Consider the following 26,053-nt stretch of genomic DNA (forward strand, 5'->3'; position numbering starts at 1 on the left):
AGGGTACGGGGGGAGGCAGCAAGAGCACCTGGGCAGTGAATTTGCGGTGTAGTGTGGGCGTGATATCACTGTGTGGTCATTGTGTGCTGTGCCCTACGGGGATATGAGCGTAGGGTTGTAGTGTTTGACAAGTGTGCAGTGCCCCGTGGGGGTGTTTATGTAAGAGGGGATGTCCAAGGACAGACACCTTGGTTGGCCCGGTGAGGATTTCTATGTGAGGGTACTCTAAACTGTGTGCCGTTAGATCAGTGTGCCTGGCTCCATGCTGTACCTTATTTTATGAATTGTAATAATAAAGTATTCTTGTTGTACCCCAAGTTTCCCCTCTCCTATGTTCAGCTGCGTATTCGTACTAGTCTGAACAGTGACTCTCAAATAGCGGAAGCAAGGTTTATTGCAGTTTTTTCGGTCAATTATTCCTCACCTTCAATAATACCAATTGGTATTGTATTGGTATCGTTGGAAAGCCTGATTAGTCACCTTTACAACGAGGTACAACTTGTAAGGATCGTGCATTTGTGGAATGAGTAACACAGCTAACCGTGTGGTTAGCGGGCCAAAATGTTTTGCCAAAATCCCCTGCAATATTCTTCTGTTGGTATTCACTCTCGTTTTGAGTTGCTTGGTGGATTGGATGATTGCACTCCCCCACAGTAATAAGGAAAAAACAACAAATATTGGCCATTTTTAAACTTTATTAATTTTACACTGTCAGGGACCTCAGTAGCGTGTGGAAGATCCATACGCAGCCACAACAGCTTGGCACCTCCTCCTCATGCTGGTCACCAGCCTGGTCACACACTGCTGTGGGATGGCATCCCATTCCTCAACCAGGATTTGTCGCAAGTCAGCCAACATGTTTGCGTTGGTCACTCTGGCACGTACTGCCAGGGGCGATTCTAGGATCAGACCTTTAGGGGTGCTCAGCCCCCAATGAGAATGTGACATGAATACAGTGCCTTGCAAAAGTGCTCAACCCCCTTGCTAATAAATCCCTAATTTCACTGGATAACAATTAATACATTTATGTATTATTTTGCAAAATATTTAATGAATGAAAAAACTACGGATGTCCCTTTCTTCATGAACTACCAGCATCAAATGATAATAAACTATAATATTTTTTTATTATTATTTTTAGGGGTGCTGAGATTAAATTTAGGGGTGCTTGAGCACCCCTAAAAAGGATCTAAAATCGCCAATACAGTACGCCCAAGCTAATCCCACTTGAAGCTCAAAACGAGAGTGAATACGAACAGAAAAATATTGCAGGGGATTTTGGCACATTCTTTCGGGCTGCTACCCACACGTTTAGCTATGATGCTCATTTCACGAATGCACGATCCTTACAAGTTGTACCTCGTTGTAAAGGTGACTAATCAGGCTTTCCAACAATATAAAATACGATACCAATTGGTATTATTAAAGGGGAGGAATAATCGACCAAAATAACGTTTCCGAACTTTTTTGGAGGAGTTTATATAAACTTGTCTGGAAAAACATTGCCTTGAATTGTTTATTTTTGTATTTATTTTTGAACTACCGTATTTCTTAGAATAGACGCTGCCCTCGAATAAAATCCGCACCAAAAATGAACGTTGTGTAATAAACGCCGCCCTCGAATAAACGCCGCACCAAAAAAATCTGAAAACGGTTATTTAATTGGTTAAATTCCACCCCAGTATTTATTACACATTTACATAACTTTCTGCACAGCTTTCTGTTTGAAAGCTAAGTTTATGAACGTTTCGGCTTGCTGCTTCAGATTTCTACACAATGTAGAACACTTGTATTTGAGACAGTTGTACTACCAATGCACACCTAATTGATAGCCAATGAGAAAGAGTTGCCGCACTTATAGACAAACAAAGAATAGACAAGGAGGTTAGCGGTAGTAAATGAAACCTGGGTTTTTAGCTGCATGATGCATTTGTCACAATGCCAGCAACAAAGTTGTCTATGGCTGCACTGCAGCTACAATTGACGAAATCTCTCTTACTAATTAAACGCCCTCAAACGCCGCCTTCGAATAAACTCAGCCCTCGAATAAACGCCGGACCAAAAAGGAACATTATTTAATAAACGCTGCAGCGTTTATTAGATGAAATACGGTACTCAAAATGTTAACTGTAGGCTACCGTTATTAGCCTAGTCTATGCACATCAGATAATTAGTATAATTAATAGTCAAATAAGAAACCAAAGAATATCAGTATGCGATTCCTTAACTCTCGTTTTCAACTCTCCTATACTACAACAGCATAATAGAAATCCTGACATACAAACATTAGAGGCAAAGCCTGCTATCTAATGGGGAGAGTAAAGGAGTGTATTGTAAAGTTATAATTTATTTTCACATAGTTCTTGGTATTACAAATGCAGATTTTAAGTGAAAGGACAACCAATTATTCTTTATTTTTCTGTTCTCAATATATCACTGAATGTATTATTCACCTTAACTTTGGACCTGACAAATCCTAAACCATGACCATTTTAATAACTTTTTCTCCTCTCTGAATTAAGTGAGAGGGATGTAGAGCTAGCTTCGTTACCTAGGTTTTAATCTCAGAGGTATGACTTTAATCTGTTTCCCTAGTAACACCCTAGAATTATGAGACACAGACGTAGAAACACACATGCACAAGATTACCACTTTGCAAGGAGTTTGGGACAATGCTTGTTTTTCCTTTTGTCATGTCTTCTCCCTGAAATAAATTGTAGAATTTAGTTTGATGGCGGAAATAGGTTTGGGCCTGTCTCACTGGGAGAACTAAGAACACATGACTCAGCCTTAAAAACATTTTCTCTTTTCTGAAAATAACAATTTGTTCAATGACCATAAACGTTTGATGGGATTATTCTGTTTTGAGAACAGATTAATGCCTTAATTGGTGTTACCACTGTGAACACAGCAAGCAGAGGGATTCCCCTCATAAACGTCATAATTCCGATTGATTACAATCAAACCCAACTGTCAAACAGGCTGTCACTGTTGTCCAGGAACATTTACACTTCCAACTCAATTAAGTGTCCCCCCTTTTCTATTTTCCCATTATGGATTATATTAGAAACCAAAATTGAAACGTACATTTGGGAAAATATAGCCAATTGTGACACCTGCACTAAATTATTCAAATTCAAAAATACAGAAGGCTTCTTTCTGTACTATATCTCTGGCCATAACAAAAGCGTGAAAAATGCAAATAAAATTATACTCATAAGGACTAGAAGCTCTACTTTGGAGCTTACATTCAGTCTTCCTGAGGGCTAATCCACAACAGCATATTATTTACTTCACAATATAGTTAGATTATTAATATCAACTGTAGTTTGTGTTTGTGGATGATGAACTGGTTGGTAAAATTTTTTATAAACAGTAAAATATAGCTTGATGCGATAGTGCCTATTTCACAGGAGCTTGTTATAAACATAATAGTTATTTACTGTGTTTTGTTTAGACTTCTACGATATTGTAATGAGATTCAGCTGGTCATCCAAAACCACAATTACAGTACATCCGGAAAGTATTCACAGCGCTCCACTTTTTCCACGTTGTTATGTTACAGCCATATTCCAAAATGGAAAGAATTACTTTTTTTGCAAGATTTTCCTCAAAATGCATTTTTGCATGCAAGTTGTGAATGCAAGTGTGAACTTGTGCAAGTATTCACAGCCTTTGTCATGACACTCAAATTGAGCGCAGGTGCATCCTGTTTCCACTGATCATCCTTGATACGTTTCTACATCTTGATTGGAGTCCCCCTGTGGTAAATTCAAATGATTGGACATTATTTGGAAAGGCGCACACCTGTCTATATAAAGGTCCCACAATTGATAGTGGATGTCAGAGCACAAACTAAGTCATGAAGTCCACGGAATTGTCTGTAGACCTCCGAGACAGGATTGTATTGAGGCACAGAAAAATGTCTGCAGCATTGAAAGTCCCAATGAGCACAGTGGCCTCCATCATCTGTAAATGGAAGAAGTTTGGAACCACCACAACTCTTCCTAGAGTTGTCCACCTGGCCAAACTGAGCGATCGGGGGAGAAGCGTCTTAGTTAGGGAGGTGACCAAGAACTCACTGGACACTGACAGAGCTCGGGCGTTGCTCAGTGAAGAGAGGAGAACCTTCCAGAAGGACAACCATCTCTGCAGTAGGAGGAATATATTTTGCAAGCAAACTATTCTGTGCTCAAATGTATTTAACATGCGCACGTAGAACTTCAATCTCAAAATGTACTCTCAAAACACACTCTAAATACAAAATCTGTGTGCGACAAAAAAGAAAGTAAATTCTGATTGACGTCTTCCAAAAGACAGAAACTATGGATTTAGACTTAAAGCCACCAGACATGACCAAATCTAATGTGGAAAACAGCGACAAAACACCACTGGGTCAGGTGAGCAAAGCTATGAAAAGTTAACTTTTTTCATAAATCTTCCGGATGCTAGGTAGCTATTTGTACTAGCTATCTCCTTTGGAGATGACACAGCTAATTAGAATTGACCTTCTCCAATTGGTTGGTTTTGTGGCATATTTGTAACGCTGTGAGATTGTGTTTTAACACTGTTCAGAGTTGCCAGGTCCGCTTATAAAATGCGACTTTGGGCTTCTTTTTTCTTTCAGTTGCTTGAAAAAATAGCGTGTTGCAGTTTTTTGGGCTTCTTTTTCAAAATATTGTCGCCTGTTAGGAAAATCTGTCAAGCAACTGCGTTTATTACATTTATGGTCGCTCACACCAGTATCAGTGCTGTAGCCTAGAGTGCTCCCACAACAAATACCTTTGTCGAACTATCCCGCTCCCTCCTGCCCCTCATTGTAAAAGTCATGTTCCAATTCCAAGTGAACTTTCAGTAGACAATAGTGACGCTGAGTCAATTTCGAAGACATTATGTGCAAAAATGCCACTGTAAACTATACTAGGTTTCTGCTTTTCAAACTTGTTTATTTGCCATTTTTTCCAAGTACAGGCATATTGAATTGTTTTGGTACTGCTCCACTTGATAATCCCTAGATCAAAATGTAGAGTCAAAATCTAAACATAAAAATACCATAAATCCGAACCTATATGAGCTGTATAAGAAACACTGAAAAGGAAGGGGGTTGAACGTTGGAATTATACATTGTTTGGAACTATAGGTCGGCCCATGACACGTGTTACTTCTGCATTATTCGATTTTGATTTTCTATGGCTCTATCTCCTACCAGGACAAGGTGTTTCATCCCCCTGTTGTAGTGTAGGCTAATGTAGCCTACCATAGGGTCCAATAGAGCTGAGACTTATGACGAAGAAGTAGCAAAAATGTAAAAGGGTGCTCTTTATCGTAAGCTGCCGCTGCAGCCACGTGGACATAATGAAATCACACTCATGCAGTCTCCCTTCTTTTATATAGGCCCCAGCCATGGTAAACCAGACCTATGGACTGTACTACAGTAATACACACAATTAACATGCACCGCTCAAGCTGACATTCAATTGTCTAGTTACATGCACATAATCTTCACAAGTAATCATTAGCCTACAAAATACACTCAATAGTTATGTAAGTTACTTTACAATGCTATACCAAAGCATACACTAAAGTGAACCTGCCTGGCCACCCTTCGCGAACTACCATCATAAAGGTAACCCAGAAATGCACGAGCGCCATTACATGACTTTAGACGTCCCTAAGCTCCACTCCATCAGAGAAACACCACAGTATTTAAATAAGCTACAGGCACACTCCAGGAGATATGCTCAAATAATCAACTGATTCTCAATGTGTTGTGGGTTTTGTGTTGTGTACATTTATGGGTTTTATTTTGTGTAAAAGGTGTAAGTGTGGCAATGTAACATTCCATCGATTTCCCCCGTGACGTAGCCGGTGGAAATTGTTCCTTCCAGTCGACTTCGTCACCCCCCCTTAGATTTTTTCCTCTCAGGACATGTTGTGCTAGTAAAGATTGACTGGCTACATGTAAAATGTACAACAAAAAGAAAAGTGATACAATGCCCATTAAAATAGGCCTAGCAATGATGGGAGAAACCAACTACATTTGGTATGGTGCTATATCTAAAAAACTACCAATTTAAACCCAATCCCTCTCCAACCATTTCCAAAATGCTCCTAATAGTCAGAGAATGCAAAGTGTGGTTTTAATTTAAATGTTCAATCATGGGCCAAAGGAGGTGTTCACCTTTGTTAACATAACACATGTACATAATCTGTACAGCAGATGGTACTTGTCCTGCTCATTTTGTTACATTCAGCTCTACATCTATATATACCCTTGGTAAAGTTTCATATTTGACACAATGGGGGGCCTGAGTACTGTGGTGTTAAATCCCTATGGTCATATCTTTGTTTGCCCAAAGTCACTAAGCACAGTCCACTTGTTCTTTACTGTGCTTGTTCAGGCCGAAACATTGCAGGCTTTCATGGATTTGGATCAATAGGTAACTCAATTGTGCCTGTCAGCGAGAAAATACAATTTGTCATGTCAGCTGTCTTGGCATTCCTCCAGGAAATGGTTGACCTTGCGACCCTGGTTCCGCAGGAGGCCGGCTGTCCAGCAGTGGGTGTGCTGTCCAGAGAGGGGATATAAACCCCACTCAGCCCCCATAAGAGTCAGTCCAGTAGGCTCTGAAGACTGTTAGAGCCTCAAAATTGAACGACCCTCGCAACGGTAAGACCATTTACTGCAAAAGTGTTGCAGTTGGTATCTGTAGTGTAAAAGTTTTTTCAAATTAGCTTGGACCTCTGTAATTGAACCTACTGCTGCCTCGCTGCATTGTTGCACACTGCAGTTACCTGTGTCACACTTTTATCTATAACACTATGGTCTTTTTTTATAGATGAACATCTGGCAGCTGCCCGTCTTCCTGGTCCTAACATCTAGTGTGTCCCCATTCCAGTTTGGAGAGCTCTTTCAGTATGTGGACAGCCATCAACAGGAATATGTAGAGGTAAGTTAAGAAAGTTACATTTTATATTGCCCGTCTCTGAATGTAACTCCTGTAATACAAAGTGTGCGTGTGTGCACATGTGCAAGCATCTGTTTGTGCTAACATATGCGTATGTTACATGTGCATCAGACCCTGAGGGACTGGGTTGCGGTAGAGAGTGACTCCAGTGACATGTTGAAGAGGTCAGACCTACATCAGATGATGGACATGACTGCTGAGAAGCTAAGGGCCATGGGAGGGAAGGTGGAACTGGTGGATATTGGAGAACAGGAGGTGAGACGTGTCCTTGTGCAAGTCTACCAGCCTATTACTCGTGCTTTATCTATGTTTATCTAGTTTTGAGCAAACAATCTAAAGCAACATACTGAGCTTAGCCTTGGAATTCCTCCAATATCGTTACAAAATATAGTACCACAGGGAGAGTGGTTTACACAGAATGTGACGTTCATATTTTGTATACGAGTGCAGTGCAGCAATTGGGAGTCAGGTGGCTGAGCGGTTAGGGAAGCGGGCTAGTAATCTGAAGGTTGCCAGTTCGATTCCCGGCCGTGCAAAATGACGTTGTGTCCTTGGGCAAGGCACTTCACCCTATACTTACCTCGGGGGGAATGTCCCTGTACTTACTGTAAGTCGCTCTGGATAAGAGCGTCTGCTAAATGACTAAATGTAATTGCTGTTTGGATAAGCATTTCAACATAAAACTAGAGGGTACAATTTCTGGGGAAATTGTGAGGTGTGCTTGTGTCGGTTGCAGATGGGTCAGTTTTTTTACTGACATTTTACAACTGATATTTCTGTATAGTTTACATAACAATGCATACTTATTATTTATGAAGATTGCATAGATTTAAAAGCACACATTTGTTGCTGCTCATTTACACTTCAAAATACTAAGAGTGAAGTGTAGAATGAAACGGTTATATTTTCATTTTCCCTTTAAGAATATTGCGTCTATATTGCAGCCTCACAGTTAAAAAGTTGCATCAAAACGAAGAAATTCGGCAATCCTGTTTAAAAATGGTCCTAACCTATATGACTTAATGTCCCTTAAGTTTCAAGTGATATATTTTTCAGCATTTACTCATAGCCAATTGCATTCGTTCATTAATAAAGAACCCCCTTTGAATCTTATTCTAACAACGTTTTCACTGGCAGTATCTCAGCTGGAATCGCTATTCAGACATTACCATCTGCACACTGAAAATATGCCTACTAAATGTAAATTAAGCTTGATATTTATTTTTAAAAAACTGGCTAGTATAACAAGTTTACTGGAAGCGATACTTGACAGTAACAACATACGGTAGTGATATTTGTTGTTCATGAACCTACACTGTAGAGCAGTGGTCTTCAACCCTGGTCCTCAGGGCCCACTGTCCTGTATGTTTTCGATGTCTCCCTGCTCCAACACACCTGATTCAAATGAAAGGTTGTTATCTGGCTTCTGTAGAGCTTGATAACCACCCAGTACTGCTGTAGAGTACACCCTCTTCATAACTGCCATCAGATTTTCAGCAAAGTGAGCCTCGTCATGAAAGACACAAAGGGAAGTTCATATCATACAGATTTGAAACTTGGGGTGCTTTCACACCTATTACATTTTCATTACATTTAGTCATTTAGCAGACGCTCTTATCCAGAACGACTTACAGTAAGTACAGGGACATTCCCCCTGAGGCAAGTAGGGTGAAGTGCGGGAATCGAACTGGCAACCTTCTGATTACTGGCCCGATTCCCTCACCACTCAGCCACCTGACATGTTTGATCCGTTTCAAATCGGACCATGGTCCGTTTTCTCTGAAAGTCCGGTTCGTTTGAATAGGTGAGAACACGCATTCGAACTCTGGTGCGGACCAAATAACCGAACCATGGTCCCCCTAAAAAGACGGGACTCGGTCCGGTTCCAAGTGAACCATGGTTCGGTTCGCTTTAGATGTGAGGGGTAAGCCCCATTGTACAGAATTTGGTTGCGGGCTCTGATTGTACTACAGCAGCGGTTCCCAAACTTTTTAGGCCACGCACCCCCTAATACATCCCGACCGGGTTCACGCTCCCCCACACCACAAAAAGCAACAGTGCCTATTTATAGCTGCATTAAAATCGGACCAATGAGAGAACAGTTTGCTAGCGCATGGAGTTTGTTGCCGGTCCAAGATTTTGTTTTCAAAACAAAATCTAGACAGAAATAGAAACTTTTCTTGTGTTCAAGCTTCTATTACTCAACACCAGTAGGACTGACAGGGGTCCTGACAACAGGGGAAAGAACTTCAGTGTCACCTTTCAAAAGAGACCACAGTCATGCATGTACTCCAAATGGTTCAAGAACAGCTTTCAATTTACTTTGGGTATGCCATTTTTAGGAATTTTCTTTAATTTGACAGGATCGTTAAGAGGTTACAAGATTTAGTCCGCTGTTAAATGTTGCAGTGTAAACACAAACCGAACAAAGGGGCAACTGCAACATTTTATCATATTAATCCCTGAATCGGAACAAAGAAAACGAACTACAGGTGTGAACGCCCTGAAACACTGCAACAAAGTTTCAATACATTTCAGTTACACAAGGCAATCTTTTAAAGAGCAATAAGGATGGTGAGGACACACGCACAGACTCAGAGGCAGATGGAATGACATTTAATTTACAATTAATCATAGGCTACATAGCGGTTACATTCATCTGAATCAAATAACAAAGTTAGTCCATTTGAGGATTTTCACCATTTCACATCAGGTGGCTCAGATCAAATTATATTAACTACTTGGGCTAACCGAGAGTGAGGTCATGCCGGGAAATATTAAACTCGTATCGCTAGGTCGATACGTTAAAGCCTCAGTCTGATATTTCCCGGCATGGCCGAACGGTCCAGGTTCGCTCCTTTCATTTTGTAAATGAAAATAAATGGTAGGCTAATTGTTAATAGAAAACATGTCGTTTTGTTCAGCTCTAAAGTCTTCTCACGACACAACGTGTTTCAGGTGTTGAGTAGCAACTAATTACTTGCTAACTTCAAGTTACAATGATCAATAGAAAACGGACAACACGGCTCAGCTAAAATGGCTTTAATTTACAGTAAAGTAACAACACAAGTGATTCAAACTATAGTTTCTAGTCTTCATCATCACTTTCAATAACACACTTTCGCTGCTTCTGAATTTCCTCATGGCTGTTGATGTCTATCAATATCGCTCATTTTGAAGATGACGTCAGAGGGCAATACGGATCTGTATCAGACCGGTGAGGAGGGCAATACGCGGCTGGCATGACTACCCATTAGCCAATCAGAAAGCTCGTACTGTCATTGCCATATAATAATTAATATTAATTATTACACCATTAGACCGTGCCAAATTATGTTGTGTCCTTGGGCAAGGCACGTCACCCTACTTGCCTCAGGGGGAATGTCCCTGACCTTACTGTAAGTTGCTCTGGATAAGAGCGTCTGCTAAATGACAATGTAAATGTAGACCACCATAACATTTTTACTCTCGCGCATCCCCTAGAGGCAGCTCGCACCACACTTTGGGAATCCCTGTACTACAGGCGTGTTCGTGACGTTAGTGACTGTGGCTAGCAAGTTAGCCACCGTTAGCTTCACCTTTCGCCACAAACTTAATTCAAGCCTAAACCGTGCAACGGCATGTAAATCCCAGCAAAGCAACGCAATCGTGACCAAGACGAACATTACATTTACATTACATTTAGTCATTTAGCAGACACTTATATCCAGAGCGACATACAGTAAGTACAGGGACATTCCCCCGAGGCAAATAGGGTGAAGTGCCTTGCCCAAGGACACAACGTCATTTTGCACACCCGGAAATCTAACCGGCAACCTCCTGATTAATAGCCCGATTCCCTAACCTCTCAGCCACCTGACTCCCAGCATCAGTGGTTCTCAAAATGGGGTCCGCGAACCATAGCCAAGGGGTCCGTGAAATAATTTGCCATAAATTATAACATTGTTTAATTGTGCTGTATTATTAAAAAGTGAAAACTATATTATAATCTACAGATGGGGACCATTTGCACCAATAAAACAAGCATATTGTGAGCACAAAGGGTATGCTGAATGGGTGTTACGATTATGGGGGTGTCCTTGGAAAATGTTCACCCCTGTAAGGGGTCCCTGGCCCCAAAGTTTGAGAACCCCTGGTCTATGTAGTCCAAATATTGAGGGAGCCTTAGGGGCAGTAGCAGTTCTAGGCACGGGCGAACTGGGAAGCCGCCCGGGGTGGCATGAAGAGAGGGGCAGCTTTTTCCGACATTTACATTACATTTAGTCATTTAGCAGACACTCTTATCCAGAGCGACATACAGTAAGTACAGGGACATTCCCCCGAGGCAAATAGGGTGAAGTGCCTTGCCCAAGGACACAACGTCATTTTGCACACCCGGGAATCTAACCGGCAACCTCCTGATTAATAGCCCGATTCCCTAACCTCTCAGCCATCTGACCCCATCCGACATTTGTGTTTGGCGCCCTCTGCTGGCATAAAGGTAGTACGTTTGTGTGTTCACACCCATTGTTGTGCCGTTTGGGGGACAGCAGGGGTGCCAAATGTGCCAGGGCCGCCACTGCTTAGGGGTGGGATAATAATGATAATTAAATCTGTGATATTACAAAGGTTGTGTCCTTGCCATTTAGTCAACCTGCTAAATGTAATGTAAATTTAAGCACACCCAATGAACAAATACATTTTCAGTCTGGCTTCGCAACCCAGCCCCTTCACCGATTTGGTCCTCTGGTCTGTAGCTAGTTTGCTATGAATAACTCGAGAACCTTTTTATAATCCAATGGAGTGCAGTACTGAAAATGTGATTTACAAAGGCCTTCGTAATGAAAGGAAGTAGTAAGAAAAATAGGGAAATTCTGTTTCGTTATTTAGAAGCAAATTCGCTTTTACAACCGATATTCAGCTGCTTTCAAAGGGGCTGGCTAGCTAACAACAACAATATAAAGTCGATATACTTTCATATAGATCAGTGATTTTTGCCTGTTAACAAATGCTTATTACAAGCACCTTTATCTAAGGCGTTATCCAGAGATCTTGTCTCCTTGTGCTCGTAGCTCCCAGATGGTCAGAAGCTGGCCCTACCCAAGGTGGTGGCCGCTACGTTTGGGAGTGACCCCAGTAAGCACACGGTGTGTGTGTATGGCCACGTGGACGTCCAGCCAGCCAAGAAGGAGGATGGCTGGTCCACAGACCCCTACAATCTGACTGACATCAACGGTAAGAAAGAGGCGTGGGGTCAGAAACATTCTATTCATAGTTTACGTTCGCTTTACTTTGTCGTGATTTTGGTGGGTGAGTTTTGGGAAAACGCCCTTGGGCTCCACTGTGACAGACAAGAAAAATATAATCTATAAAAGTAATGAAGATTATTTTGAACAATATTTCGTTTCTGGTAATGGTTGTTTTCATCCTTAAGGCCTCTCATTAAGTACAGTAGCCATTACTGTTAGCAAAATGTTGGGCACCAGACCACCTCTGATCCATTGTGTTAGAGCAGTGGTTTTCAAACACCCTCGAAGTGGCCTTGAAACTCTTTTAGAACCGCAGTGTTAGAGGCACCTGAACCATTGCTTGAGATAATGAATAGAAAAATAATAGATCTTGACTTCTGGGAGATAGTATGTTACATGTTTGGTGTGCTGTACAGGAAACCTGTATGGAAGAGGGGCATCAGACAATAAGGCTCCTGTTCTGGCCTGGATCCACACAGTGGAGGCCTACCAGGCCCTTAACCAGGTGAGTCCTACACAGCAGGCAGGGTTCCCGTAACCATATTGGCCTGAACCAAACTAGCGAACTCGCCCCTTCTCTGGAAATCCTCTTCTGGAAAAAAGCTGGAAACTGTAGAAAGTGACTGGGGTTAAATTGGGTCTGGGAAAAGAATGGTTTCAATTGTTTGTAACAGGAGATCTTCCCTTGAATTCAAGATGCAGATTGTCCTAAACATGTAATATCGGCATGGCAGAGCCAACTTTCTGAGAATCTCTAGCTGCCCTGTAGAGCACAGTGAACGAGCAGTTGTCAGTGAGAATGAGATTGCTGCTATTCTTCAAAGTTTCGTACTGTGCCCCCTCCAGGACCTACCAGTGAATGTGAAGTTCATCATTGAGGGGATGGAGGAGACAGGCTCCAATGGCCTGGAGGCCATGATAGTGGCCCAGAGAGACACTTTCTTCTCCGACGTGGATTACATTGTCATCTCCGACTGTGGCTGGCTGAGTCGCCGACCTGCCCTTACCTACGGCACCAGGGGCAATTGCTACTTCTTTGCTGAGGTAGATGTATAGGATGGTATTGAGTGGGGCCAGGGGTGTGGGTTTGTTTTTCGAATGTGGGTGGGATAGCTTTTTTTATATATATCTAAGGATGCATTAAATATAATTATCTTAATAAAAAGTGTGGGGTGGTGACAGATTGGATGTCCCTGAGTGGGACCTTGTTAAAGGTGTTGTGTAATGACGATATGTAGAGAATGTAACTTAATGTCATTAAGTCTGTAATACAGTGGTTAAAAGCAGTTACACTAACCAAAATCATCACACTGCAACAGGAAGCTGCAACATAAAAAGCAGAAATAGACATGCCATTGGCAATTCCTGTGGCTTAAAAAAAAAAAAAGTTTCCATGCATGAAGGATGGTTCATTACGTGTGTGTGTGTGTGTGGAGGTGGAGGGTCCCAAACAGGATCTCCACTCTGGGGTATTTGGAGGCACCGTGATGGAGCCAATGACTGATCTGATTGGCATCCTAGGTGAATTATTGACCTTCCATCTGGAATCTTTCTTTCATCCATAGCTATTTTCTTCTTGCATTTCCTTCTCCTTTTGTCTGAAATGCTTGTCTTTTCTTCCTTGTTTTTTATTAGAGTTTTGCTTGGTCCTCGGTATGTTATGTGGGCAACTGTGACATGATTTGAAGGTTCTTTTAATCTTCAATCTGTCATCAATTGCACATAAATAAATCAAATCATTGTCAGTGTGACAGTGTATAGTATTTTCAAATATTCATTGTCTGCTAAAAGCGTCTCTACTGAAGGAATACATTTGAGTCAGTCAGTATGTTTTCATGAGCTGCATGACCATGTGTAAGTACACAGCAACACATGATGTGTGAGCATGTCTGTCTCTCTGAATCCATGCAATATTCATGTGGCCTAAAGGGGACGTCCTATGAGTTTCCATGAACACACCTGCAGTTGATTGTGTGAGTCGGACATGAGGTGATATGGAAGTACGACCTTCATGACAGTGGTTGTGTCTTGTGCACCCCCTCCCCTTTCCCCAGACACACTGATCAGCCCCAGTGGTAAGATCCTAATCCCGGGCATCAGAGAGGCTGTGGCGCCCCTGTCTGATGAGGAATGGAAGATGTACCAAGACATCGAGTTTGACATCGAGAGCTACAAGTCCAAAATGGGTGTCGACCAGCTCATGTACAGCAGCAAGGTGAGGATGTGCAGAGAAGAGTTGTTTTTTTTTAATGTGCTTTTGACCCAGTGCATTATTCTGTTTGATTCCAACCCACGTGTTTGTATGTTAACACCCTACCCATACTCTTCCGCTTGCCTTACCAGGCCTCATTGGAAATAGAAACGTATGAATTGAAATGTCTTATTGCATGATGAAACTTAAACTGTGTCTGTTTCTCAGGTGGACCTGTTGGCTCACAGGTGGCGCTACCCCACAGTGTCCATCCATGGCATTGAAGGAGCCTTCTCAGGCTCGGGCTCCAAGACCGTGATTCCGGCCAAGGTCACCGCCAAGTTCTCTATCCGACAGGTGCCTGACATGGACCCTGCTGTGGTCAAGAAACAGGTGGGTCGTGGACCAACAAAATATGAAAGAAAGGACTATCTTGTCTAGACTTGGTTGAATATCAAAAGTTAACCAAGAACAACTAAGAAGATAAATACTTTATTGAAGTTGTCAGTAACTGAACTAGTGATGCCTGTCTGTGCAGGTGACAGACTACCTACACTCTGTGTTTGCCAAGAGGAAAAGTCCCAACAAGCTGAAAGTGACTATGATCATCGGGGCCAAGCCCTGGCTGGCTGACACCAAGCACCCCCTATACACTGCTGGGAAGGCTGCCGTTAAGAGAGGTATGATTCATCCTTGATAGATATGTGATTTCTGGACTGCTCATTGACTGTCTGACTCACTTTCCATAGTCTAAATAAACTGGTGTGGAGGTCCCCTCTTGGCCTAACAAGGAATGAGTTCAACAAGAAACCAATATGTGGGAATGTGTGTGCGTATTTGTTTTGCAATTTGGGCGTAAAAGCATGGCGAGGTATGTACAAACATGCCGCACTGAGGTAAAAGTGCATACTGCCTGTTGCGTGAACTGAAAATGGCAAATTGCGCTTTTCCGTGTCATGCATATGCATTCACGGGGAAAGTGGGAGTTTCCCATAAAGAGATGGGAGGGGATGCGTAAAGTGCGCCTAATTATGTATTCCGCGGTATGTACAAAAACCGCCTGTGAAAGCGCACTTCTATTTTGCAGTGAAAATTCTCCGCCTGTTAAAAGTAGGCGTAAACCATATAGTATGGCTTCAAAATGTACAATTGACCTATCGCTAAGCCCCGCTCCTCGAACGCAAACGGGCCAATGGCAGTTTAGTAACAGCTGCACTCGGACATCTTCAGTTTAAAACTCCATAGAGTAGCATTAGGAAAAGGGATTCTTTTGTTTTATCGGGTTTGTTGTAATTTAAGTGTAAAACAATGGTCAAACGATGTGCATGGGGTAGATGCAACACTGATACGAGGTATCATCAGAGGATGGGCAATGGGGTATATTTTATCCCATTTCCCAAACCAAAACAAGAGGGCCAAATGTCTCCGGTGGATAAAGCTGTGTGGCAGACCACACAGTCAACTGATCTCAGGGCTGCCAACTCTCACGCATTGGCCGTGAGACACACACATTTCAACCATTTCACACGCTCTCACGCCACACCTTGTATATCTCACGCTGAAAAGGCAACGCCAACCAACTAGCCCTCTTAACGTTGTAAACAGGTCCGGGGTGGGTAATCGGGAGAGTTCCCGGTGGGCCGCTTCACTTTTGGGCCAGTCGAGGATTTTTTGATGTTGACATTTGTCATGTTAGTATTATCTTCTCTTAAAGTAGGCTACACACGTTCCGCATTCTGACGCCTCTGCATGGGTTGTACCATGTGAGGGAGTTCTCCCCTCCCATATAGAGTTGGTTGGGTCCAAAGTTTTCTCAGATAGGCTACGGATAGCTGGGCCGGGGAGCCCTACCGTAACGATACGCGTCAGCGAGGATGGATGGGAGCAGGGCCGGAGTGATGGCATCACTAGACAAGGTGTTTTGATAAACGTCTATGTTCATTTTACATAAAGCTCAATTAAACTATTTTGCGCTCAAATAATGGCCAAAAAATTTCGCTTGCGCTCGCATTACGTGTGGAAGTCCCTATCATCACATCAAATACATACGTCCTAGGTTTGGGCTAAGCCCATAATGTTTACAAAGTCTGTCTCCGTGCCTGATTAACACTCGGATCGTTAGCAGTCTCAAAAAATGTATCAATATAAAAAATAATACGATCCATTTCTGTAATCATGATACCCCCCAGAAAAGGGGGGGGGGGGGGCAAATACCAAATCTCACTCCAAGGTTTTTGCAAAACTTGGCAGCCCTGTGATCTTCGTTACGTTGAGTTGACTGTGTGGTCTGCCACACAGCTTTAAGGATGTCATCACATTATTGTCATTGACAGTACCGGCTTACTTTCACCACTGATGTTATGCTAGGCTTAGGCAAGTTATCTCTGGTTAAAACTAGTTAACGTTATTAGCTACGTTTAACGTTTGGCTAGCTATTCACTAGCTAGAAAGTTAGGACACTGCCCTGTCAGGGACAGGGTAGTGCTAGTAAATAAACTAATAAACGTAGGTTTACATCTCAGTGCCTATCCAGATTAGTTCAATTAACTGAAGGTAAATTCATTTAACCCTACGGTGCATTAACAATACTGGTATTGCCAAGCATTGGATATCCACGATTCAGGATATCGTGAATGACCGTAAGATGAAGCTTCTCCCTCTTGCATTGAGATCTGTAAATTCTCGCCTCCAATTTAAGTTTGTCAATCACAATATTTACTTTTAAATTATGTACGTATCCCTCCATTAATTGCATAATTAAGTCCCTTTTGACGGCTAAAACTCTAGTCAGCTGCGATAGCTTGTCCGAGTTAGCAACAGTAACTAAGGGGGGCGGGGCTTAGCGATAGATCAATTAGGAGGCTAACAAATGACACTAGCAGGTAGTAGCATTGCTACGAGTATTATGCTTGGTTGCTAGGTGACGGAAGCTAACTAAAGCTAGCTAGCTTCCGTTTTGGAAAAATAACTCACTCTGGTGGCCGCGTCGGAAATATTTAGAACTCACGCATCTCATTAAAGAAGCCAGCGGGTCATCTGTCTCTTGTGGGTCGCCACCACTCGACATCCTTCGTCGTCCTTAGTGCTGCTAGCTATCTCTGACTCACGGCGGCGCCAGAGTTTCAGAGCTAAGGCGGGGCTGCGGATTAGGTGTCCCTAAAGAACACGAGTATGTAACAGTAGTTCCGCATTACATTAATTAATTTGCACGCGACTTTTATTTATTTTTATACGGTGTATTCTCCGTGTAATTTCATGCACCGAACCGTGACGTCCGTACCGTTTCGGTTCATTACGAATACATGTACCGTTCCACCCCTAGCGTCTACTGAAGGAATACATTTGAATCAGTCAGTATGTTTTCATGAGCTGCATGACCATGTGTAAGTACACAGCAACACATGATGTGTGAGCATGTCTGTCTCTCTGAATCCATGCAATATTCATGTGGCCGAAAGGGGACGTCCTATGAGTTTCCATGAACACACCTGCAGTTGATTGTGTTAATCGGACATCAGGTGATATGGAAGTATGACGTGCAGGTTTTGTAAATACGACGTAAACTGACGTATCACAGTGTGCACAATCTGCGGGTTGGCCATGGCGCTAATAACGCTACGTTTGCGAATGTACGTACATGAGGCCCTGTGTGTCTACCAGTTTTTAACGTAGATCCAGACCTGATCCGCGAGGGAGGCACCATTCCCATTGCTAGAACCTTCCAGGACGTGACAGGAAAGAGCATCATCATGCTGCCCATCGGAGGCTTTGACGATGGACTGCACTCCCAGAACGAGAAGATGAGCAGGTCAGCCCCTTCCTTCCTTCAAGGCCAGGCAGCTAGAAATGTGTTTACTCACTCACTTTTATTTGCTATTTCATTCATTCTTCAATCAATAATCTCAACGTTACAGTTCAAGGCACTTTGATGATGAAGATGCCCACACTTTAAGTGTGGGCATCTTTCTCCATCCTGACATCTCTCCTCCCCCTTTGACCTCCCAGGTACAACTACATCGAAGGCACCAAGCTGTTCATCACTTACCTACATGAAGTGGCACAAATCAAGAAGACCCCTGTCTAATTGAAGTGTTATTTGCACTTCTGAAGTGGATGGGGCCGCACCACCCCCATTTAAAAAAAAAAAAAACAACTCCATTGAACAGAGCCTCTTCCCTGAGATGACACGAGTATCGACATCATGAATGTCAGTATCAGAGCTTAAACTCTGAATCGGTTGTCTACAGTGAAAAGCGCTTTACATTTAAACATGAGTTAATTTTGGATGCTCAGCATTCAGATGTTCTTGTGTGTCAGAGGAGTGATGCAGGCCTATCTCCCCCATATCTTTCTTTCTCTCTGTTATCTTGTGCTCTTTCTAACTTTTTGTCTCCTTGTTTCAATTTCTTAGGTCTAATAAAACTGATCTTTGACTGTTGTAGAGGTATTGGCTGTGGAGTTTTTGAGATTGTAGTAAAAACAGTCTAGGTCTACTCTTTATGAAATGGCAAGCAACATGACACCCCAACCTGACAGTGCCTGAGAAATCGGTTGTGAAATCTGTTTATTTATGATGATGTAAAGCAAATGTAAGGATGTTACTACAATAGACAGTACTAAAACATTATACTATAACATAACACGTCAACTAGAGTTTACCATATCTCATTAGGTTCAAACGGAGGTTCTGTAATACATTTCCCAGAAACACCAGCTACGATACCACTTTAGCTAAGCTAGCAGTACAATGGTGCAGGTGGGCGGTAATCATAGTGAGGACTGAATTTACCCAATTTAGCTCAACAGAAATAAAATTCAGTACCCCCACTAAGCCTCTACTGCAAAACAGCAAACCATTTATATTCTTCTAATAAACAGACATTTAAAAATGTAATGAGTTGATTTGGGAAATAAAGAAATTGTACAAAGAGATACAGACAAAGCTTACTGATACCCAACTGAGACTGAAGCTGAAAATCAATTTCCATTTTTGTCAGAGACAATTACACACTGCTTTTCATGCTTTTGTATTACCAGAAACCAATTTCTCATCTATCATAGGAGATAAAGAGGATAAAAGCATGCTCAACTCAACCAACATTCTCATTGTTGCTTATGGTATTTCTTCAGAGATCAATCAAGAGAATACCTCATTTGAAAATATATACCCAAACCACAGCAACATAAACAGCTCTGGTACGCACAGAGAAGGCTTGAAGTGTCGCAGTCCTGGTTGGGACCCTTGAGTGTTCTGGTCGGGGATGGGGTGCGATCCTGGCACCTTGTGGTCTGTGGTGGGATGTGACCCTGGTGTTGTGAAGAAGCCGTGCCTGGCACTATAGCGGCCTGATTCACAACACCAGCTGCCCCGCCCCACCTGCAGGCTTCCTGTCCTGCTGCCTCTACTAGAGGGCCCCTGTGATGCCCTATCTGGAGTGGAACTTTTTCGGGTCCCACACTGCAGGACCGTAGCTTGAACTGAGCCCACAGTCCTCTGGAAGGAATGCAGGGGGGCAGGTCTCAGGACTGATCTCAGGTCTCAGAACCTGTAGGCAAGACAACAAACAACACAATCTTTGTTACCCTATACATGTGGGTGAGGCAATAACTCAGCACATACCGCACATTGCCTGGAGACCCTAAACGTCACTATCTCTAACATTAACTAACCTTATTCCTATTGAGCCTTATTTTTACTTCATCAATATACAAAACATGCAAAAGGGACAGCCAGCTTTTCATTACTTGAATTGTACATGAAATACTCCCTGACATTAGTAAAACTGATGGTTTTCTTCACTCTTTGAAGAAAATCTATGTAGACCCACCCTCCCTTTACATTCCTATTCCTGGTGACTTTCAAAAACTTCATTAGCCGAATAACTGTGGTAGCTGAGATTAAGGAAATACTTGACATCACTTCCTGTTGTTAGTTTTTGGTTGTTTTGTTGTTAAAAATGTGACACTGAATATCACAAAGTGTTTCACAGTTTTAATTAGTACCTTCTGAGAAATCTCTGGAAATCTGGAACTTTTCAGAGAGTTGTGAAAAGTTGTAAGATCTAGTTAAAATCCTTGTTAAATTGGCAACAATGGCTAACTTAAAGGGGATAAGGGGCTGGACAACCCCTTTTAGTTGATGTAACTTACTAGCAGCCCTGGTACATCCCCACTACACAAATATGCACTGTTGTAGAAAGAGCCTGAATGATATGTTTCAATTAGCCAGTCAGCATCTGTTTTCAACTCAAACTGTGAATATGGATTCAAGTCATTTTACTTCAGCACAAAGCACTTTGCTCTAAATCAAAGACATCACTGATGTGATTTGAAATCTAAGAGGGAAATCAGGCACCCAATGTCTGGTTCTACCTTTACTCCCAGAAGAGCAAAGGCAGTTCCCTCAACTGAACACCAGAGAACAGAGGGACATGGCTTGGACCAACATCACAACAGTCATTGTTGCCTTCATTTCCCTGGATGAATAGAAAGCTTTTGTTTGGTGCAACATACAGTAATTGGCGGAGGAGGTTTCTCTATTTTTCTCTAAAAGACCAGTGTTTCTTTTATGAGTTTCATTTTTAGACAGAGCAACAGGGAATTTCAGGCAGAAGCATCGCAGATTTGAACCTAACCACACTTGTACACACTTTATCACACTGAATAATTGCATCTATTCTGACTTTTAGGAACTGACAAGGGCCGCATGCACAACCCTTTATACTAGTTTTAATGAAAGGAGATTTACATGTGGTCAACCATGTTAAGGTCGGTGTGGAGTGTGTACACTATGCATACTTTGCTGTATGCAGCCGTAACAGAGCACTGTTATATAATTATATCCTCTTCAGGTGAAGAGTTACAACTGTGGACATTTGATGCTCAGCCACCTTTATCTCTGTTCCACTTAGGAACCCAATTAATCAAGTGCGTGTGTGTCCCTTTTGCCTCACTAAACCCGTACGGTCAATCCAGGCTAATTCTTCCACAGTTCAACATGTCACGCAGTCCATAATATTCAAGCAATACATTTCTCCTAATCCAGTTTTATCAGCTCAGTTGCCTTTTCTGGTCAATCTAATTGCGACAAAGCCCACATTAGGGCTTTTGTGACAGAAACTTATTTTCGCTTTAAATTAAACTGCTGGAGCGCCCAGCGGAGGCTTCTGGAAGGCGGCCACTGTCTTTCAGACAAATAATGTCACTGGACATAATGGTCACGACAGAAAAAGAGACTATTGCTTCACGACCGAGCATGTGTCTGCACCAGGAACTTATTCTCTGGCCCAGAGAGAAAGAGTGAGGGAGAGGGAGAGAGAGAGAGGTTGGGAGAGAGAGAGGGAGGAGGAGAGCGGAACAGGCCTGGGGCAGGGGATTGTGTTAGAGAGGGCGGTTGGTGGAGACACAGCCACGATAAGACAGGAACAAATAGGCAGGTGTTCTTTGATGTCCATAAATGGATGTTTGGGGAGGAAGACAGACCAACATACAGACAAGCTAATAGATTACACACAACCACACACACAGGCACACAAACATACACACACACCCATGACAAAGCAATCGCTGGGCTGACACCCATCAGTGACAGCCCCTCTCCATTTGGAACAGATAGACAGAAAGTCCCCTGACACCTCTTAATTGCCTTAATGAATCTATTTATTTTTTTGGCCCAGGTCTCAAACTCGCATAGCCTCTAAGGACCCTTTGACAAGACATTTAGTCCTCCCTGCCTATTGTCCCTCCTCTTTGGTCTGTGTTGTCTGGATCTGTGCTGATGCTGATGGATGCCTCCATCCCTCAAGCTGCCTTTAGACAGTTGTGCTTACACTGCAGAACAGAGAACGAGAGAGAGAAAGATAAAGATAGAGACAGAAAGAGAAAGAGAGAGATAAAGACAGAAAGAGAAAGAGAGAGAAAGATTGACAGAGAGAGAGTTACAATCTCTGCTTCCTGGATAAAAACTAGCATTTGTTTCCTAATGGAGCCTCCATCTAATGCTGCTAGATCAATCTTCCAAACTGACAAACAGATTTTGGCAAGACTGCTCTTCGAGTGATCCATCTCTGCACTGAAGGTGGAGAGTTTTATGGTTGGGTCTGTGTTTGGAGCATCCCTGGTTGTGTGTCATTAAGGATTAAAATGAGTGCAAAATTGTATGACAAGGAACTGGTCTTTAATCTCTCTGCATGGCCTATCCAGCCCCCCCCCCCCCTCTCTCTCTCTCTCTCACACACACACACACACACACACACACGAACACACACACAGTACCCTGGACCAGCACACACATGCAACACATGGCCCTCAGCAGTAACAGTCATTCTGCCTCCTCTATGGTTCACCTGCTATAACTCCTGTCTAGTTGACCGTGTCTGCTATCAGTTTGGTCCCTCTCTCCTTCCAAAGGTTTGGGTCATCTCTTAGTACAGCCCTACTTTCCTGAATTAGCCCCCTGTAGCTTCAGCTTTCTGTACTGCAGAAAGTCGAAACACAACCAGATAATATACATTTACAGAAGCAGACACAATCTCTCTAGACAGAAGCGAATGTGAAAGGTAGAGACTTGGGACGATACAGGAGTGCATAGAGGAGGGTAGGAAGAAGGAAGTGTGTACAGGACGGGAGGAGCAGATGAAGAGGGAGGACAAAGGAGAAAGAGAGCGGCCTGAGAGGGCAGAGAGCGTGAGGAGGAGAGGGGAGAGGTATACAGCACACTGTCGTGCTGTTGTTTGACTCAGGTTGGCAGGCGTGGCTTTCTGCCGCACTGCTGAAGCAGCTAGTCCTCACACACATGACGGACGGATGGATAAACAGATAAGGAGATAGACAGAGAGACAAACAGACAGAAAGACAGACAGCAGACAGATAGACAGACAGACAGATAGATAGACGAAGACAAACAGAAGAACGGACAAGGGAGAATTTCCTTCCCCATATTGCCTTTCAGTAAGTCAGTCAGTAAATCAGTCAATCCATCAGTCAGTCACTCAATCAATCAGACAGTCATTATACCATGATAAAACTAAATATCCCATTTCCCCCTACATCTGTCATCTGAATGGAGACAATCGCCAATGAATAAACGCCTCCCTCGTATAAACGCCGCCCTCGAATAAACGCTGCACCAAAAATGAACGTTGTGTAGGCTAATAAACGCCACCCTCGAATAAACGCTGCACCAAAAAAATCTGAAAACGATTATTTAATTGGTTAAATTCAACCCCAGTATTTATTACACATGGACATAACTTTCTGCACAGCTTTCTGATTGAAAGCTAACGTGTATGAACGTTTCGGCTTGCTGCTTCAGATTTCTACACAATGTAGAACAATTGTAATTGAGACAGTTGTACTACCAACGCACACCTAATTGATAGCCAATGAGAAAGGGAGTTGCCGCACTCATAGACAAACAAAGAATAGACAAGGAGGTCAGGGTAGTAAATGAAACCTGCATTTTTAGCTGCATTATTTATTTGTCACAATGTCAGCAACGAAGTTGTCTATGGCTGCACTGCAGCTACAATTCACGAAATCTCTCTTACTAATTAAACGCCGCCCTCGAATAAACGCCGCCCTCGAATAAACGCTGCACCAAAAATGAACTTTATTTAATAAACTCTGCGGCGTTTATTCGAAGAAATGTGGTATTTGAAAGCATTGATTGATCCATGTATTGCAGTATTGTTCAATCATATTGCTGGTACTTTTCATTGTAATTGCATAAATCTATTTTCTAGATATGCTTAGTTTAGGCTCATATTTTAAATATGAGAAACGATCATTTCTATAAATGTATATTCTATTTATTGTATCTGTTTAGAGCTAGTTTAGAAATAATGAATCCTCCATTTACATTTGCAGGGATTGTACAGTAATAATGGATAATGGTTAGTTTTAGCCGCACCAGTAAACTGAAGAGTGGGATGGTTGCCCAATAGCCTGAGGGGGAGTGAAGCGGGCCGGATTGTCAATGATTGGGTGAGTGGCAGGCAGGCAGGCAGGAAGAGAGAGAGAGAGGCAATGTACCACCAATGTGTAGCTGGGGTTACTGAAAGGATACACTGACAGGGGGAATCTGCCATGATACTCCACACTTAAGAGGGCAACACAAAAGCCACGCGACCAGTCCATTATCACAGCAATGCGCCATACACGGGCCCGGATCAAAACCATTCCCTTGAACCATTCGGCTGAGGTCTGTGTGTGAGAATGGCCACTTGTGGTGAATGACTGAGATAAATTAATCCCTGGAAATGGGAATCCCTTTTCTATCAGCGTATTGATTCGAAAAGGAATAAACAGTGGACTTAATTATGTGATATTATTTGAGATGATTTGTATTTATTGTCCTATTCAACTGTTCATATTCATTTAAGATGGGAGGATTATCATTTTAATTGAACCCTTTACCTCTCTTTATCTCTTCATTTGCAGGTTGTTAATTATCTTGAATATTCAAACTAAGAGCAATTTTTTTATACCGTATTTCTTTGAATAAGCGCTGCAGCGTTTATTAAATAACGTTCATTTTTGGTGCAGTGTTTATTCGAGGGCGGCGTTTAATTAGTAAGAGAGATTTCGTGAATTGTAGCTGCAGTGCAGCCATAGACAACTTCGTTGCTGGCATTGTGACAAATGAATCATGCAGCTAAAAACGCAGGTTTCATTTACTACCCTGACCTCCTTGTCTATTCTTTGTTTGTCTATGAGTGCGGCAACTCCCTTTCTCATTGGCTATCAATTAGGTGTGCGTTGGTAGTACAACTGTCTCAATTACAATTGTTCTACATTGTGTAGAAATCTGAAGCAGCAAGCCGAAACGTTCATACACGTTAGCTTTCAAACAGAAAGCTGTGCAGAAAGTTATGTACATGTGTAATAAATACTGGGGTTGAATTTAACCAATTAAATATTGTTTTCAGATTTTTTTGGTGCAGCGTTTATTCGAGGGTGGTGTTTATTACACAACGTTCATTTTTGGTGCAGCGTTTATTCGAGGGCGGCGTTTATTCGAGGGCGGCTTTTATTCAAAGAAATACGGTATATATATATATTTAGACTATTTAAAGATTTTCAACAATGTACTTGATTCCTGACCAGTAGCGACCCATGTTCATGAATACTTTTGATATTGACCCTTGGCCATGCCCACTTTTGATATTGTTGTTCAAAAAATTAAGTACATTCAAGACTTATTTTTTAAATAATAATTATTATCATATTAAAGAACAGACAGTACATATATGTGAACATTCCAGCCAGCAGCCCACACACCACCGCAGTAACCACACATTTGAAAGATACGCAATAAAGAGCCACCCACAATAAACTAAAGCAACATCTACATTTAGATTACTCCAGTTTTCCATAAACATGAGAAGAACATGACAGTTTATTTCTCATAAACCCCACAACCATGTTTTATTCTCTTGTTTTAGACCTTCCCTATGGTGTCCCAAGGTTTTCCCTATGTTCTGTGTTAGCTGAGTCCTCTTAATGTGTGGTCGATCCTGGCCAAGCTGCTTGGTTGCCAAACTTGTTTTCTTATCTTAATCTTTCAAATGGGCTCTTTAAAATAAACCCAACTCTGTTAGACACAATGAGCACAATGTTGGTTGCTATTTCTGCAGCATGAGGACTAAGTCAAGATAATGGTAGGG

The 26,053-nt window shown here is 42.2% G+C and overlaps 1 protein-coding gene across 1 annotated transcript; it reads left to right on the forward strand.

Moving 5' to 3' along the window:
* Positions 1-6,536: 6,536 nt before the first annotated feature.
* LOC134022954 (cytosolic non-specific dipeptidase-like) lies at positions 6,537-18,825 on the forward strand. Its single transcript, XM_062464712.1, has 12 exons — positions 6,537-6,670; positions 6,840-6,950; positions 7,080-7,223; positions 12,020-12,182; positions 12,613-12,701; positions 13,043-13,240; positions 13,633-13,717; positions 14,251-14,411; positions 14,616-14,780; positions 14,926-15,067; positions 18,048-18,195; positions 18,393-18,825. Exons 2-12 carry the CDS (start codon positions 6,840-6,842, stop codon positions 18,469-18,471), a joined length of 1,485 nt encoding a protein of 494 aa, XP_062320696.1. The 5' UTR covers positions 6,537-6,670; the 3' UTR covers positions 18,472-18,825.
* Positions 18,826-26,053: the final 7,228 nt, after the last annotated feature.

The sequence above is a fragment of the Osmerus eperlanus genome, chromosome 7, assembly GCF_963692335.1.
Source record: "Osmerus eperlanus chromosome 7, fOsmEpe2.1, whole genome shotgun sequence".
Taxonomy (NCBI): Eukaryota; Metazoa; Chordata; class Actinopteri; order Osmeriformes; family Osmeridae; genus Osmerus; species Osmerus eperlanus.